Source organism: Pithys albifrons, chromosome 13 (assembly GCF_047495875.1).
Source record: "Pithys albifrons albifrons isolate INPA30051 chromosome 13, PitAlb_v1, whole genome shotgun sequence".
Taxonomy (NCBI): Eukaryota; Metazoa; Chordata; class Aves; order Passeriformes; family Thamnophilidae; genus Pithys; species Pithys albifrons.
The window spans coordinates 1,315,421-1,328,143 of NC_092470.1; the positions used below are offsets into that span (position 1 = coordinate 1,315,421).

Here is a 12,723-nt window from a genome sequence, read left to right on the forward strand (position 1 = left end):
CTCTGCCTGAAAATAGGAACCGTGGTCTCCTCAGTCCTGCCCTCCTGCAGGACTCAGTGGTGGAGGGGCCAAGGTGTGCACTCAGAGAGCTACATCAGCTCCCACTGCAAATAGAAATGTCATGTGTTTAACTCGGCCTGGAATTTTTTACTTAAAAAGACTGTTATATTTTATACCTTTTAATGATTGATTTAAGCTGCCCTGAACCTCCTGCCATGCAGTCAGAGCAATCTCATTAGCTCTTCTACACATTACAACTGCCTGAGGTCAGTGTTCAATATAAGGTTCAATAGACAGAAGCATCTGCAACCTAATTTGCTCATGCAGCCTCTTGTTGCATTTTACCCATAAGGAACACCCCCTTAACAACCGTTGTTTGTGAGGGGTTGGATTTAGTGGTTAAAACTGTATTGCAGCTTCTGCAGTGAATTATCTTGGGATAATTACTGAGCAACAGTTTATATCAAACTGATTCTTAGGTAGATCCATGCCTTTTATGAACAAAAATCTGTTTCCTGTGTAACTTTTCCTAGATATTTTAGTGAATATCCTTTCATTTTATTGAACCAGTCCTTGTGGTAAATGGTGATTTACTGTCCCAGAGTCCTTTTCTGAACATGCAAGAGATGTGTGTTTTTGACAGCACTGGGGCTCTGTGTCTGCCTCGTGTGGGGCACTCTGCAGCAGGACAGTCAGTGTCACAGTGTCACTGGCAGGGTGGCATCAGTGCCTGAGTTCTGTGTCTGTGACAGGGTGACGTTAGTGCCTGAGTTCCAGTGTGACTGACAGGGTAACATTAGTGCCTGGTCCAGTGTCACTGGCAAGGTACCATTGGTCCTGTTGTCCCTGTCAGAGTGCCACAGAGTGACAGATGCCCAGTCAGGGTGTCCTGATATCCATGTCAGGGTGCCTTGTGCCCCTGTGTCCCTCTCACGGTGCCATCAGTGTCCCACTGTCCCTCTCCCGGTGCCACTGGTGCTGTGTGTCCCGTTGTCCCCGCCTGGGTGCCATTGGTGTCCCTGTGTCCCTCTCCCGGTGCCACCAGTGCCGTGTATCACTGTGTCCCTCTCACCGTGCCATCATTGTCCCTGTGTCACTCTCACGGTGCCACCGGTGCCTTGTGTCCCGCTGTTTCCGCCAGGGTGCCATCAGTATCCCTGTGTCCCTCTCCCGGTGCCACCGGTGCCCTGTGTCGCTGTCCCTCTCCCGGTGTCACCGGTGCCCTGTGTCGCTGTCCCTCTCCCGGTGTCACCGGTGCCCTGTGTCGCTGTTCCCGTGTCCCGGGCGGTCCCTGCAGTTCCCGCCGCCGTCGGCAGGTGGCAGCAGAGCCGTTTCCTGGCAGCAGAGTTGTACGCCCCGACGGGAGCTGAGCGATGGCACCGCCACCTCTGCCAGTGCCACCTCTGCCGGTGCCACCTCTGCCGGTGCCACCTCTGCCGGTGCCACCTCTGCCCGGGGCACGGGGACTCTGAGGATGGGCATCAAATAACCACTTCTGCCCGTGCCACCTGCCCTGGGCCGGCACGGAAACTCTCAGGATGGGCAGTAAATAACCACCTCTGCCGGTGCCACCTGCCCGGGACGGGCACAGCGACTCTCAGGATGGGCAGTAAATAACCTGTGGGTACTGGCAGTGCTGGCTTTGCCCACGGGAACACACAGGAGGGAGGATCCCCTGGTATGCATCCCTTTCACAGCTGTAAAACTCACTGATGCCCTCCAAGCTTTTGGTTGTTACCATGTGCAGCCAATCTCTGTAAGTGCTTATTCTCCTTAGGTGGGCTATGATTCAGAAATAGTTACTGAGCTGACTTTCAGCTAGTTCTACTCATTGGTGTTAAAAAATACCTGCCACTTTTTTTGTCTTCCATGAAAAGAGGAAATCATATCCTGCCTCTAGGCCAGAATTAAGTGTTCTAGTAGCAATGTTTCTTGTTCTGACACACAGGAATGTTTTTGAAGGGTGAAGTGTGAAATGTAGAGAAACAGAATGATCCCTACCTTTTAATGTGAGCTAGGGAATATTAAAAAAATCTCCAGATCTACTTTTGTGCCTGTTATGCTTAAGTGCATGTTTTTTGTTAAACCAAAGATGTATCTAAAAGGGTGTTTTTCTCCCTTTAAAGGTGGAATGTAAGGTATTTTTTATTTTTTTCAAGTCCAGGATAAAACCTGAAATTCCCTCTGTTCATGCTGGCACAAGCACCTTCAGCTCAGGAGCTTCGGGCTGACTGGGAGCAGAGTTGGCAGTACCAGTTTGCTGGTTCCCCCTGGTTAATGGGTTAACACAAACCCACCTGCCATGGAGCTTTCAGTGCAGGAAATCGAGGGGCAGGGCTGTGTTTTGACATTTGCAGCTTCCACCTGCCTCCTGCCTCGCTGCCAGAACTTCTTTGGTGAAGAGCAGTGAGCACTTCGTGCAGAGCCAGCTGTTTGCAGCTGCCAGACCTCTGCCCACCCATTCAAAGCTGTGTCTTTGTTAGATCCCTGTATCGGGTGGCTTGAATGTGGTCTGGGAGGTTTGAGCTGCCCCTTTGCTTTCTACATTTGTGTTTTTACGTTGGGCCTGCCAGTTGTAGTTTGTTCCCATGTGGTCTGGAAAGCAGAGAGTCTCAGGTGTGGCGAACTGGAATCCCTTTTCCAACTCGCCCCATTTGATGTTCCTTTTCAGACTCGCTGTAATTAGACATGGTCGCTGCTGTGCTACTGATCTCAAAGAATTCAGAAAAGAGAACCTGCCTTGCAGCCACACAGCTGTGCTCCATGGCAGAGGGGGTTCTGTAGTGCTTGTGTGAGGGTCTAAAGGGCCTCTCAGCCTCTCCAAAAAGGTCCTTTTTCTTCTTCCTTTGTGGAAGGTGTGTGGCTGTCAAACACAAGAGGAACATGCTGTGTCCATCAGTCAGATTGTACCTGGTAACTTCTGTCTTTTTATCAGGTGTCTATAACACAGTCAGGAGGCAAATCCCCTCCTAGTTACAGAAAGTCTTTAACTGCCATGGTTCATATATTTGAGGAGTCCCCTGGGTTTCCTGCACACTGTTGAGTATAGAACATTTCAAGACAGAAGAGGACTTGCCCAGTTAGTGAGGGAGGACCATTCTGGGTGCTGCTCAGAGAACCCCCCCCCTCCACTGAAACCCATATTACAAAGTCTAGTGTGTTAGGGATATTTGCCATGAATCTAAATCCCTAAATGCCTGTTAAGAATGGTCTTTTTGTATACAGGTTACATTTGATTTGGCAGTTAGATTTGTTAAAAATTGTGCAAAATCTTATCTTCAGTCAGAGCCTTCAAAATAGAAGAGCAGCTTGAGGCAGTCCTTGCTTTAGATTGCAAGGGGCAAGCAATGGGCCAGCTCACATGAGCTCCAGGAGAGCACCAGCAGCTTGGGCTCACATCCTGCCTCAGTCACACTGGATTTGTTTTACCAGACTGTAACAGTTTAGTGACAAAATGAGTAATAGGTCCCCAACTGTAGAATATAAATTTCTGGCCATGCTCATATGACATCAGTGTGTGCTGTTGTTTTTTCCTGTAGTTTGAAATCAGGCAGCTGAGGGCCCACCTTGCCCAGCAGGACCTGGACCTGGCTGCAGAGAGAGAGGCTGCCCTGCAGGTGCCACACGTGCTGAACAAACAGAGCAGCAAGAGGTACAAAGTGGTGGCCACGGAGGACTCGGACGACGAAGCCACCGAGAACATCACTGAGCTGCGACCTCCCCGAGGTGAGCCCTGCACAGCTGGTCCCTTCCAGGGAGTTACTGAGCCCTCTGAATGCCTCCACTCTGGCAAGGAATTGATTACTCCCCTGGAGGCTGCACTTTCCCATTCTCACAAAGAGGCTGCATCTGCTCCGTAGTGGCAGGACCTGCTGTTGCATTTGTGAGCAGATTCTAAACAGAGCCAAAGAAATGACTCAGGAAGAAAATGACTGGGATGTACCTTCCCAGTGTCCTCATGATTAGATCCATCAAACACTGAAGAAGAGCAGCCAAATGAGAATTGGCCAAAGGATAATCACTCAGAGGGAAAAGCAGGGAAATTGAGAAAAACATTCAAAAACAGTTTTGGTCTTTGGCCACTTGTGTTTCTGGGGTTTGGAGAGGACCCAGGCTGTGGGGCTGCCTGCCTGGGGCCTGTGCTCTCACCAGGCTGCCTGAAACTGCCAGTGCTGGACAGGGCAGCCCTGGTGCCAGGACAGGATGTGCAGTGGAGGCATCTCATGTCTGAGTGCCACATGGCTGTGGTGAGGAGCAGCCTGTGCCTCTGGTGTCTGTCAGGTGTGTGGGGCAGGGAAATACCAACAGTTACACTTTCTTGGATCAGTTTTTGTTCCATAAGTATTAGACCTGAAGTTTTTTCTGGAAAAGACATAGCTCCTGTGACCACCCCCACCCCACCCCCAGCCCATACAGTGGAGTGCAGAATGTGTCCTGGTTTTGGCAACATTTAATGTGATACTCCAGAGGAGGCCACACTGTCTGCCTCAGTGGTATGTTGGTCTTCCTTGGACATCTCAGCTTGATTACTTTGGTCAATGAGTAGTATGTGAATATGTTGGAATTAGAGGTTGCATGGTATCTTTAATAATCTTTTTTATGGTCAAACTGCTTAGAATTCAAGGCACAGATACATTAATCAAAATTGGTAAGAGAAAAAGCTCACCAGACATTTTCAAATTATAATCCTTTCCTTTCTCTACAGAGTAATGAAAGCATGTAGAAATTGTTTTCAGTTTTTTCCTCTTTATAATATCTAAGGACTAACCACAGTGAAGCCATTAATTATTCCTGATATGAAATTGTATTTAAAAGCAGACAGTTGAGCAGACTGCCCCCTAAAATGCATTTCCCCCTTTTTTGTAGTATTTCAGAGGTTTTCCCAGTGGATATACTATAATTTATGTATGTGTTCCTTGAGGGTTACATTTGGAAATGAAGAGTGTTGTGCACATTGTAAGAGGCTTGCTGAAATTTTAGTGCTGTGGAGATTCATCTGAAGATTGTGCTGTTCAAGGTATTCATTCCAACATCCAGGTTAACATGGTCACTCATTATTTGAGTCTCCCTATAAACTGCTGCCCACACTTGCAGCAAAGCAGACACACAACCTTCAGCAGTGATTTCTGCCTTTAGTTAGGTTACCTGTTGAGAGAGATTCATGCTTTTCACTGAAAAAGACATTCAGCAAATAAGAAATCATGCATTATTTTAGTATTGGGTAAGGTGTAGTTATGTTATGTTTATGTTATATTTATACTGAGTAGGCAGAATTAATTTCTGATTCCCAAAAACATCTAAAAGTCCCAGAGGAAGTGTATCAGGTGCACTGTATCATCCTTTACATCCAAAGTCTTTGCAGATGCATTGGGTGTTTGCCTTCAGCACCTAAATTAGGGTGACTGTTTTAACAATTTTAACTGGTTTATGTTGGCTGAGGCAGGAGCTGGACAGAAGCAATTCCCTGTGTTTGTGCAGCAAGGGACAGCAGTGTGTGGTCTCTGCCATCACACTGGGCCACCAGCAAGGGGCCAGTTCTGCCTGGGAAGCCACACCCAGCCAGAGCCTGCAGTGCTGTGGTTCACAGTCCAGGTAACAGGCAACTGAGAGAGAGGAGTTTGCACATATTTCCTGGATTATTTTGCAAAGAAAGAACTTGTAAGCTCCCAAGGCTTTGGATCCTGCACTGGCAGTCCTGGTTTAGGGATTGCTTTTGTGTAACTTTGAAACCTCAGCTCACACCTTGGGAAGGGAGTTCCCTCTGGGGAAGGAGGATCCTGAGCCAGCCCTGCCTCATCCTTCTCCCTCAGCTGGGACCTGCTCCCCCAGCACCAGCTTTTACTCCAGTGCTGTGCTGGCAGTTGCTGTGGCAGCTCCCAGCACCCTCCCTGTGCCCTGCTGCCAGTGTGTCCATCCCAGCCAGGGCCCTGCTGCCCCTGCCCAGCCAGGGCTCTGTGCTGTGGGATGCAGGAAGGGCACGGCTCTGGCTGCCGGTGCCTCTGTGTGCACTGTGGGGAGGGGCACACCCAGCTCGTTTGGGATCTGCCCTCTGCTGAGCCCTGTGCCCTGTTCTGAGCCCTGGCTCTGCACAGCACAGCCCACCCAGGCAGTTGTGTGCCCCCCAATCTCCTGTGCTGCAGTTGCCCTGCCTGGGCTGTCTCAGGGCTTTCCACACCACCTGCCTGGAACTGCAGCCACCAACGTTTTAGCTCCTGACTTTTGGGTCAAGGGCTATGTTTTGCAAGTTACTCTCTGTGTCAGACCACGGGATTTTTTTGCATCCATTTTCTCTAGGCTGTGTTTTCCCTTCTTAAAAGATTCCAGAGCGATGGCTGCAGTTAATCACCCTGTGTGCCACATGGCACTTGAGAGCTTTGAATGTATTTGCAGTTGCCTGTTGCACTGAGTAGTTAGAGGAGAAATAAGGTACCAAGTCACTAGAAAAGTCAAGAGAAAAGCAGCAGTTGAAAGCCACAATTCAGCTATTTGGCAGAACAGGCTCTGATGTGCTGTTCTTCTGTGCTCTGGCAGAACATCAGCCCTACATATAACACCTGAGGCTGGGGATGGGATGGAATGGATGTGTTTTTGCCAGACTTAACTTTCTCAGCCTTCAAAAAATCACTGTCTTTGGAGGGCTCTGAATTCTGCCAAACCAGCAAGCTTAAATTGGCTAGAAAGCATACTGAATGAGAAAAGGGGATATTCCATCTCAGGCTAATCTTATTGCCCCCATCTATATGAACAATGGAAACATTCAGTGCAGAGTCCTCCACCACGAGGGGCTTGTGGAGTAGAAAAGCACTGAGACTTTTTACTCATTTCCCTACCTGGAAGTTTTATGGGATAGTGCTCCTCAGGGGCAGCTGTAGCTTGTACTCTGGTATTTACACTGGGTTTTGTGCAACCATTTACTACAGCATTCAGTAAAGTAAGTCAGGTAACCCCAGTATCACATGGTACATGAGCCCCTCAGGGAATTTGTGTAGAGACACACTCTGTGACCTGCACCAGGAGAGCTGTGGATGTGCTGGATGATTTGGAAGCATTCAGAGCCTGTTCTCACCCAGCTGCTTCTTCTGCAGGTCTCTTTGTACCTGAAGTGCCTTAATTGCAAGAGCTCTAATCAGGTGGACAACAGGCTCTGAAAGTGTCCCATGACTCCCCAGCAGACGTTTCCTGCCTCCTCTGAAGGAGCCCAAGCAGCTGCCAGGTGTGTCTGTGGTGCTCAGAGCTGCTCTGATGCTGTGGGCAGTGAGCTGGTGCTGCCTCACACACTCCTGCCTCCCAGAGCAGCTCACCAAGGGCCCTCCTGATACAGCAGGAATGACTGTGTGAGAATGTAAGCATAGATGGTATTTCCTAATTAATTTGGTTAAGAAGCAGGAATTTTTTTCCCCTTTAACTTGCTCAGAATTGAGGTTTTTTTATTTCTCTTGCCAAAAAGCTTGACCTCCAGAGCAAACAAATGGGAAGACTAAAGCCAGGCTTCAGCCTGCAGCTCAGAGGGTGCAGTACCCACCCCAGAGAAGGTGGCAGACCCAGGAGAAGGGCAGGGCTTGAGCTGCTGCAGACCCAGGGCAGAGCTCTGCCATTTGCTGCCCTGTGAGCACTTTACCTTCCCTGCCTGGCTTTGTGAAGAGCTTGGGCTGAGAGCATGTGAATGCACAGCAGCATCACTAATGATTTTCAGGACCATTATGGTCAGCCTTTCTCTAAGAGCAAGGGAAATATCCTAAGTGCTCCTTTCTTCTTCCCAGAGATGGTTGCCATTTGACATAATTGCCAGTATTATTCTATCTATTAATCTCTCAATTATGAAGGAAGTTCTGAATTATAAAGGACTTCTTACCTCATACAGTATGTAACTGGTCATGGTCAGAATAACAGCTAATGTTTTCTGGTCCTGCACAAATCATTTTTAGTGTTTGGTATACAAAGTTCCAGGCTTCAGGGAATGCCAGGTTCACATCCAACCATTAATACTTCCTTCCAAAATTTATTATTCTTTAATCTTCCCATAATACATGAATTAGAGTCCCTAGTGGAAATCCCTCATTTTCCTGTGTATATCATTTCAGTTTTTGAAATCCTACAGTGCTGCCATAGTGTAAGATTAATATGCCACCCCTTATTGCTTCGAGCAGGAACCGGAACCGCCCATCGCCAGGAGCTTATTTTAACTGTTCTGAGTCCAACTTCCATTTTATGGGGTTAGCACTAAGTCTGTTGCTTTGGGGAACTGCTGCAATTTATGGTTATGCTTTAGAGAAAAGTAAAGCTTGCTCTCCTCATAGGTACCCACTGGTTTGTACATGAAGAAAGTAGGGGATTGGGAGGGGAGTGTGAAAAATTCTGGAGCTTCAGGGGGTTCCCTGAAGATTATTCATAAGCTGTCTGAGAAGGCAAAGCAGGGCACTGGGAAGGATTTTGTCAGTTGTTCCTTCCAAGGCAGTCTGAGCTGGCTGGATGCTTTTAAACTCTAAGCCACTTCCTTTAGTGATCATCTGTTAGTGCTCTGAGACAGTCCTGTTAGTGCAAAACAATAGATAAAAAATAGTTTATGGCTATTTTCAAATGTTGAAATGAGTCTACTTTGAAGCCTACTCTTGGAAATGGTTGTGTTTTAAGTGCACTCCACTCCAATTTGGCTTCTCTCGAGGTGCCTCCTGCAGGCTTTGTGGTTCCCTGTGCACTGACCGTCCAGGCAGGAATCAAAGGACATCAACCTTAAGCAACACTTACATAAATGTGTGTGCAGTTAGTGAAGTTTGGCTCTTGCATTCCATATTCACCCAATGGGTGGGGCAGAAACTCCTCCCTTCCAGCCATGCTGAGTGCACAGTCACACATGGGAGGCTGCAGTTGTCTCTCACCATTAATGTGAAGAGGTGTGAAGACATTGCTGACAGGTAAAGGAACACAGAATTGGAATGTTTTGCACTGTCCAAGCATGCAGCCCTTCCACAAAGATCCTTTCATAAGCAGATGGTGCTCCATGTGACAGCAGGGTGTGCTCTGCCCTCCTCTGCCATCGCAGCAGTTCCACCCGCTTGCTTTCCAAAGTTTTTCCTAATTCTCAGAGTTCAGTTATTTGTTGCCAGTTTATAACAATTTGTTCTTGAATCCTTTTGCTTAATTTATTCTTCTCTTTCCCTGCTGTTTACCCAGCAGATGATGTCCTTTCTCAGCCTTCTTGTTTCAGACTCAGCAGTGTGGCTGTTCCCAGAGACAGATCTGAGCTGCTCTGACTCTGCTTCAGGCTGACTGCAATGAGCCAGCTCACATGTGGATCTGCTGATCTAGATTCATAGAGAACAAGGTTGAAAAGAGCACAGAGAGGTCCCCAGGCCCTCCTGCACCCACAGCCACCAGCCATGCTGTGCTCAGGTCTGGCTGCAGGACCTGCTAAAGCAATGGCCAAAGCCTCCCTGATTGGATTCTGGGTTTCTGTCCCAGCAGCATCTGCTGATAACAAAGCCTGTTCACATCCCAGGATTTCCCTCTGCACAACAACTTCCATCTCAGGCTGATTTCTTACTTAGACCCAGGCTGAATCCGCTGCTCTGTTTTCTGTGCAAGCCGAGTTTCCAGTGCCTCTCAGGATGGATTATCCCTGTGCTCAGGCATCCCTCCAGCTCTGCAGGGACTGCCTGTCTGTGTGAATTCAGTCACTGGGTACTGCAGCTTGCACTAATGTGGCAACTTGCCTTCAAACCAGAAGCAGGGGAAGTCTCCTGGAAGGTGCCAGCTGGCTACTGTTGGTTCCTGTTGGCACAAACAGATGAAAGATCTGCTTCTTTAGAAACCTCCTAGTAAAGATTGCTTTCTGGAGGGAAGCTGGAGTAAAACATTACTCTGAGGACTCACTTTATCAGGGGGAGGCTACACAGCAGCAAAAATAAACTTCCAGTTCAGAAAATTCAGCTTGGCAGTAAAAGCAATGGCAATAAAAATACGAAATATAAAATACTCTGATAGTATTTCAAAATAAATCCCCATTTCTAAGGCCTCTAATCTAAAAGATGTGTAAATGGTATTTATTGTATGCAGGGGAGTTTCAGATCATTCACTAAAGGCATTGATGAAATAATTAAAGATCACTGTTGAGGCATTGTAGAACTGAAAAAGATCTGCCTTGGGTAGAATGTCATTTATGTGTTTCACAAAATTTATTATATTTTTATAGGGCCAAAAGAGAGAGATCACAGTGTTGTCTCTGGGGTCAGATGAGATTATATGGTACTGTACTCTAAACAGTTTATTACTCCCTGAACCATTGCAGTGTGTGTTTTGAGTCCTACAGGAACAGAACAGCAGATAAGTTGGAAAAACCTTCATCAGACAAAATCCAGTGACTGTCAGACAGATCCTGACTGAGAGCCACACGTGTTTTCAATAACAGAGATTTGGGCTGAGGTGGGACTTCTCTTGACTGCACTGCACTTACCAGCCTTGAAGAGGTGGTTGGTTACAGTGTCAGGGGAGACTGGGTTTATGTGAGAGAAGTCAGAGTCTGAGCAATCTTCCCAACCAGACATTCCCTTCTGTCTGGTGGAAGTCCTGATCCTGTTGGAGTTGGCCCCACTGCCTGTTTGTGGTCCCACATCACTCTGCTGCCTCAGCTCCTGCTGCTGTCACCCCTCACAGCCTGGGCAAATCCTGCTCCTGGAGCACAGAGAACAGCCTGTCTCTGCTCCTTATCCCTCTGCTCAGCCAAACCTCTGGGCTGGATTCCTCCTCAGTGTGCTGTGCATCTCCCTGCCTCCCATCACTCCCACTGCCCAGGGAAGGGTGTCCCACCATCCCTGTTTGCCACAGCTCAGGGAGGGGGGTTCACATGGGAAGAGCTGCCTCACTCTTCCCATTCCACCTTCTCAGCTCACAACTGTTAGATCTTCCTCACCAGGTCTGTCACCAAATTCCCTGTCCCGCAGATTTCCTGGGGGTGGTGGGTGTGGCACAGAGGTTTGTGGTTTAGTGATGGCCTTGGCAGTGTTAGATTTACCACTGGACTCCACCTTAGAGGCTTTTTCCAACAGAAATGTTTCTGTGATTCCTCCTGGTAGATCAAACAAGAGGATCCCAGTACCATCCATCGACATTTTCCTAAGGTGGCCATTTTCAGGGGGATTAAGAGGGAAATGCTTTTCCTTTCCACTTACTGCCAGTTCTTTAATTTACTGTAAATACCATTTGGGCATCCTTATGGCTAGGGATGCAAGGTTTGTCTCCTGGAAAAAGAAGTGCAGGTAACATTTCTGTGTATTGGAAGAGATGGATTTATTTCTGGGAAAGGAGAAAAATTAAATTTTCTGGGTCCTGAAAATTTTTAAATGGTAGAAATAAAAAAAGCTTTATGCAAACAGGGTAACTATGAAGAAGTAACTGTGACTTAAGACAACTCCCTTTCTGGAGCTGAAACTAAAATAGACTGGCAGCAGAAAACACTGGGTAAAATTTGAATAATACAAGTGATGTGCCCCTCTTGTAAAAGCTGGTGTGCCCTGCCAGCCCCTTGCAAACTTGCCATGTGCCACCACTGCACTCCTGAGCCCACAGGACTCACATGACCTGCATGTCCCTGGGATCCCCACAGCACCTCAGCACTGTCGCAGGGCAGTGGACACTGCTCTGCTTTGGCTTTCTGTATACATTTTAGAGCACAAGTAGGGGCTTTCAAATAGTTGTGTATTTGTTGCTCCTTTTTTTCAGCAATGTAGAATATAATGGGAGGTAACTGGAATTGTTTATAACCTTCAATGCCCAAAGCAGCTGAGACTCCCAAGTGACCCAGATTAAGTTTGTTAATTGTCAGTTTGCTTTAATGTAATGATTCAGAAACTTAATCTGTTGCTGAAATATTTATTCTGCTGTTGCTATTCCATTACTCTGTATTGAGTTTTGTTTATAAGAAACTACTCAAGGTTAAAAAATGTACATGTTTCATGTTTTACATGCACGTGCACGTGTGTGTGTGTTTATACACATATACCTTATTTTCATCTACACAGAAAAGCAGTGGTCAGCAATGACATTAATGAGGCCATCACACAATAACAGCAGAGTGGGCAGCTGGGAGCTCCCCCCGTGTCCCAGGCAGGGCCAGGGCAGGGGCTGAGGCTCCCTTGCTGCATTTCCTCCCCAGGTGCTTGGATTGCCCATTGCTGACATAAAGAGCAGTTGGGTACCAGTGCCCTGGTACATTCTGGTAGTTGACAGACACATGGGCAGGAAATGTGTGCAGTCCTAAAGAGGACTTGGTTTGAGCTTTGTCTTAAGCCATGAAAAGCAGGTGAGTAACTTGTCCAAGTTGTTTTCTGTCTGTGGTGCATCTTGGCATTTGGGGCAGAGTGTGGTGGGAGCTGGGAGCACCCCAGTGCCCATTCATGGCTCTGGGCAGGCAGCAAGGAGGGTGACCCTGCACACACAGGCTGTGCCCTCGTGCAGCCACTGCAGGGCTGTTTTCCTCGTTTGGACACTGAGTTAAATATGCTGAAAGTGCCCTGCCAGAAACAGAGTATTTTCTCACTAGTGAAGGTTCCATGCCTGAACCAGAACCTGTGTGTGTATGGCTGGAAGGTTTGGTGGCACTGAGAGTATCAATTATGCATGATTGAAATGAAGTGTATTTTAGGAGCAGATAGCTGAAAAGCCTTGCAATGTACTCCTAATTCAGCGGCATTGCCTTGAGCTGCTCTGAGGCCTCTTTTTTAAACTCAG

General features: G+C 47.6%; 1 protein-coding gene across 2 annotated transcripts in view; it reads left to right on the forward strand.

Annotated features, from left to right (window-relative positions):
• The window catches only part of TMEM266 (transmembrane protein 266), an 85,324-nt gene that overhangs the window by 62,977 nt on the left and 9,624 nt on the right, over positions 1 to 12,723 (forward strand). For both annotated transcript variants that reach the window (XM_071568143.1, XM_071568144.1), the window contains exon 11: positions 3,540 to 3,726. In XM_071568143.1, coding sequence (XP_071424244.1) covers positions 3,540 to 3,726 — 187 coding nt within the window. The remainder of the gene's footprint in view (positions 1 to 3,539; positions 3,727 to 12,723) is intronic.